At 42.2% G+C, this 4807-nt stretch overlaps 1 protein-coding gene across 1 annotated transcript; it reads right to left on the bottom strand.

Moving 5' to 3' along the window:
* Window positions 1-451: 451 nt before the first annotated feature.
* LOC114160103 (transcription factor Sox-9-like) lies at window positions 452-4093 on the bottom strand. Its single transcript, XM_028042531.1, has 3 exons — window positions 3348-4093; window positions 2782-3029; window positions 452-2534 (listed from the first exon to the last, which is right to left on the bottom strand). Exons 1-3 carry the CDS (start codon window positions 3773-3775, stop codon window positions 1774-1776), a joined length of 1437 nt encoding a protein of 478 aa, XP_027898332.1. The 5' UTR covers window positions 3776-4093; the 3' UTR covers window positions 452-1773.
* Between the last annotated feature and the right edge of the window lie 714 nt (window positions 4094-4807).

Below are 4807 nucleotides of genomic sequence, written 5' to 3'. Positions count from 1 at the left end.
CCCGGAGAGAACCCACGCATGCACAGGGAGAACATGCAAACTCCATGCAGAAAGACCCCGGCCGGGAATCGAACCCAGGACCTTCTTGCTGCAAGGCAACAGTGCTACCAACTGCGCCACTGTGCAGCCCGAAAAAGGCAACCCCACAATTAAAATTCATACTGTGCTGTTTATAGTCATATTATCCAATAACAGCTAATTCTGTGTTAAAATTATTGTCTTTATTGGTCTTGTATGAAATTAAAATAAATAAATAAATTAAAAGTTATGTATTTAATTAGCTGTTGGCCACAATAGTCAAAATAAATAGAAGAAAAATGCTTGAACTGCATCAGTGTGTGGGTAATGTATTAGGGAATTTTAATCTTTGACATTTAATTACTGTGACTAAGTTATTGATATTATTAATGAGAACACCCTACAGAAAGCAATGTCAAAAGAAACAGACAGCTTAAGATGAGAACTTATTTCTGACTTTTACTTTTATTTCAAACAAAAAATAATAATACAAAAGATAAGCTTTTAAGTCAAAGCCATGTTTACCTAGGGAAACTGCATTAAGAAGATGACAAAAATGAGAACTAATTATACAGAATATAAAACAAGAAACAAAACTTTCTCTTTTCAAAAAGAAAAAAAGAAACCATAGTATTCTCTTGAATCCAGCAAAATTCTTTACAGCTGCATCTCTCATCCAGTCAAAAAAAGGAGAAAGAAGAAAACATCCAGTTTTTCTTGAATAGAAAGACCCATCATGTCATTTTTTAAGCATTCTGTACAGAAGTAGATCGAGAATTAAGTGAAAACATTTACAAATGATAAATAAGCAACGTTGCATCACATATGATAGCAACCTAAATTCACCTCTGTGCTGAATTTAAATGATAATTCTGCAATAAAATTAATGCTAAAGAATAAATTAAGAAAACAAAGGAAGGGAGAAAATATCTGGTAGAAGCACACCATGCTCAGACCTGATTTACACTGGCAAGAGCCAGGTCAAAGGTCACTTCCTGAATCTCATCAAGCAGGAAATCTGACCTGCGCTGCTGTCTTTTCGAATCGTGAAGCCTCCCCGCTGTGGCTTCAGAGGCACTAATGGTATTGAAGGCAGTTAAAAAGCAAGCATGACTATCACATCTAGCAGCTCAGTAAGGCCCGCAGAAGAGTTACATGGCACCTGGTATTAGCGTTTCCAACAGTTTTAGCTGAACCAAACGAGAAGTAGAACATTGGACTCTTCGCTGATGACACAGTAACATCATGGCCAACAATTCTAATCTACTCCAACCCTGCATTTCTCATGATCTGAATCTCACTGAAGTTAGCGTATGTACAGCGGGAACGAAGGCTAAGGTGAGATGGCGGTGTCGGTAAACTTCCAGTAAAAAAATACATTATAGAGAAAATAAAGAAGGCCACGAAGGGTGTTTTCACCCAGCATCCCTGTTCCTTTAAGCAAGCAGTGATGATCATGACACAGAATATGTTGGGAATAACAAGAGCAGAACACATACACAGTACATACTATCATATTCATAACCATTATGTCCTCACAGAGGATTTAACTTTTTAAACATCATTTCTAAAAAAATATAATCACAATTCCAACCAATACAAAAGGCACTGCTGTGAACCAATTTAAAGACTAAATTTCAGAACTATAAAAAAGTCCATGTCGTGTTTTTCTATTGGCAATGTGGCGAGGACAATGAAATTAAGGCAACTGGGGGTGGGGGTAGGAGCAGTCTTGGGTGGATGTGTTGGCGATCCTCAGGGCCTGGACAGTTGTGTGTAAATCGGCTGCTGCTCCCAGTGCTGTGGACTGTGGGTCTGCGGCACAGAGGGCACCCCGGTGCTGTCGGCTATTGGGGTGTACATCGGCCTCTGGCTGGGGCTCATGTAGCTGAAGGTGGAGTACAGGCTGGAACCTTGGCCAGCTGCATGGCTGTAGTAAGAGTTGGCACTGCTCTGGTGTTCTGAATAGTCATACTGTGCTCTTGTGATAGACGGATAAGAAGAGGGGCTGTAGTGCTGTAGGTTGAATGAGCCATAGGTGATGTGCTGCGGGGATCCCTGTTGGTCACTGTAGTGGCTCGGGCTGAGCTGTTCCGTCTTGATCTGGGTGGTTCTCTGCTGGCCCTGTTGACCTTGCTCTCCTGCTCCACCAAGGGTGGTCAGAGTATGCTGCTGCTGCTGCTTGGACATCCAAGCATGAGCTCCCACACCGGCTCCCTGACCGACTGAGGAGGTGCTAATACCGTAGCTGCCTGTGTAGCCAGCCTGGGCTGCACCAGCAACCCCAGCGTGGCTGTGAGGTGGCAGGTACTGGTCGAACTCATCGACATCAAAGCTCCCGATGTTGGAGATGACGTCGCTGCTAAGCTCACCAATGTCCACAGCTCCAAAGTCGATGTTGAGCTGCCGACTGCTGCCCTCTTGAATGGGGCGGCCCTCACGCTTCAGGTCAGCTTTGCTGGAGGGAAGATCTGTCTTTGGGGTTGTCGGAGGTGTTGGTGGTCCCTGTGACTGACCTGGTTGGAGAGAAGCAAAGTTAGACTCATGGCTTTTAAAAACAAATTATCACTCCCAGTCCTGACGATTTAATCTAAATGTATCCAGATGGGGGAAGTTAGGGTAACTTTATCCCTCAAACTACTGGGACAATTCTAAGAGATGTGTTTGCTTGTTGGACAATAAAATTCACAACAGCTGAATTGTCCATCTATCCTAGCAAAATGCAACAAAATGATATTTAAAAGCATTTCTTTCAAATCTTACCCGAATGTTCTCCCGGAGAGTGCACCTCGCCCATGCTGGACGCAGGAGAGTCGGCTTGCTGCAGCGCCTTGAAAATTGCGTTCGGAGAGATGTGAGTCTGTTCGCCATCCTCGGATTCATTTTGCCCATTCTTAACAGATTTCCTCCGCCTCGGTTGATATTTATAGTCGGGGTGATCCTTCTTGTGCTGCACTCTCAGGCGTTCAGCTTCCTCCACAAACGGGCGCTTCTCCACCTCATTGAGAAGCCTGAACATGGCACAAATCAAAAATGTGAATTATGCATGTGTGTTTATTCTAAATTGTTTATGAATGCATGCGAAATAGCCACCAGCAAGCGATTTAAAATATGGTCTTAACTTAGACATGTAAATAAGTAGACTCGAATAAAATAAAAAATAAAAACATACGAATAAAAATATATATCAAAAACCCAGGGAAACTAGCAACATGTAAAACTTGCATCAAGAAAGAGTTGCAGGTTTTTTTTTACGGAGCAATCAGCTACACGCTTTCAGTGCGTAAAAGCGCTACACAAACGGACCTCGAGTTTTAAGACCAGCTCACCTCCAAAGTTTCCCCAGGGTTTTGCTGAGTTCTGCGTTGTGCAAGTGCGGATACTGATCGGCCAGCTTCCTCCGCGCCGCCTGAGCCCAAACCATGAAGGCGTTCATGGGTCTCTTAACGTGTGGTTTGCTCTTGCTGGAGCCGTTGACGCGCACCGGCATGGGTACGAGAGTCCAGTCATAGCCCTTCAGCACCTGGGACACCGCATCTCTGATGCACACCGGGAACTTCTCTTCCTCGCCCTCCTTCTTGTAGTCCGGTCCCCTGAGGAGGTGGTTGTCGGACGGCCGGGTGTTCTCGGTGTCCGAACCGGAGCCGGACGGGCACGGCGAGCCCGCTGAGTCTTCAGACATGCTGGGGCTTGGAGCGTCTGAATGACATTTCTCCTGTTCTTCTGTCATCTTCAGGTAAGGGTCGAGGAGATTCATGCGAAAAAATTAGACTATCTGCTCGCACTGAAAAAAAAGTAGTAGAAAGGCCTTCGTTTTTACTTTTCTTTTTTTTTTTTTTTAAATCCAAGTGAAATGTGCCCAAAGACTGCAGCGACAGTCTGTAAGGGCGCACAGCTTGACCTGCAAACTTGAATCCTTCAAAATAAAAAAAGCAAAAAATAAGTCTTCAAGCTCCTTAGCCTTCTTACAATTTTGTGAATGATAACGCAATTGAGAAACAGTGACTTTAAAACGGAATGAAACTAACTCATGTCTCACGATGGATACTCGACGCGTCTGCAAACCAAGGCGGCGATGCCGCAATTTATGTTTGAGGGTAAAGAATGATTGGGCAGGGGTGGTGGTGGGGCGTTCAAGGGGCGGGGACATAATCCTACTCAGAGAAAATCTTGGAGCAAAAAACAGTGAAAACCAACCGTAACTAGGCGGGTTTTTTTTTTGTTGTTTTTTGTTGGGGTTTTTTGGATCTGTGTGAGCTTTAGTCTCATTTTAATACATAATCAAAGGTCAACTTTGAAAAATGTATATAAACGAATAACGTGGAACAAGAATAGAAAACTTTTAAAATGAAGATCCTATACTTCAGTTTAACTTTACGACAATAAAATAAAATAACTAAAGCAGCCTCAGCTTTACCAAATAGGCAATTTGGAATGAAAATGTGTTTCTTAAACTAATTTATGATAGTCTGTCATTTATAATAATTTCAGGTTTAATTAAAATAAATGAATTAACTGAAGCAGCAAACAATTCATATTGTAAAAACTTAAATTTAACATAGCCTGTTAGAATAAATTACAAACCTGCAAGTAGTTTATTTAGCAAATATCTGCATGCCTATTTTTGAAGCATCTTTCTTAGAGAAGATATCAACAATATCAAACACATATATCCTTAAAATATCAACTTTCTGCCTCTCTGAAATTGGTGGACTGATATGATTTATATTACATACTTGTCTTTGATTATATACTGAGTGATATTGTGTAAACCTTGTGTTCCACAGAA

Source organism: Xiphophorus couchianus, chromosome 16 (assembly GCF_001444195.1).
Source record: "Xiphophorus couchianus chromosome 16, X_couchianus-1.0, whole genome shotgun sequence".
Classification (NCBI taxonomy): domain Eukaryota; kingdom Metazoa; phylum Chordata; class Actinopteri; order Cyprinodontiformes; family Poeciliidae; genus Xiphophorus; species Xiphophorus couchianus.
The sequence above is the reverse complement of the archived record's forward strand: the minus strand, read 5'-3'. Positions and strand labels throughout refer to the sequence as shown.

Bases quoted from the DNA above. Each gene is read 5' to 3' on its own strand.
- LOC114160103 (XM_028042531.1), bottom strand. From the start codon at position 3,775: ATGAATCTCCTCGACCCTTACCTGAAGATGACAGAAGAACAGGAGAAA. The intron at 3,030-3,347 runs GTGAGCTGGTCT...TGCCATGTTCAG, and splicing joins ACCCTGGGGAAACTTTGGAG to GCTTCTCAATGAGGTGGAGA. The intron at 2,535-2,781 runs GTAAGATTTGAA...CTCTCCAACCAG, and splicing joins CTCTCCGGGAGAACATTCGG to GTCAGTCACAGGGACCACCA.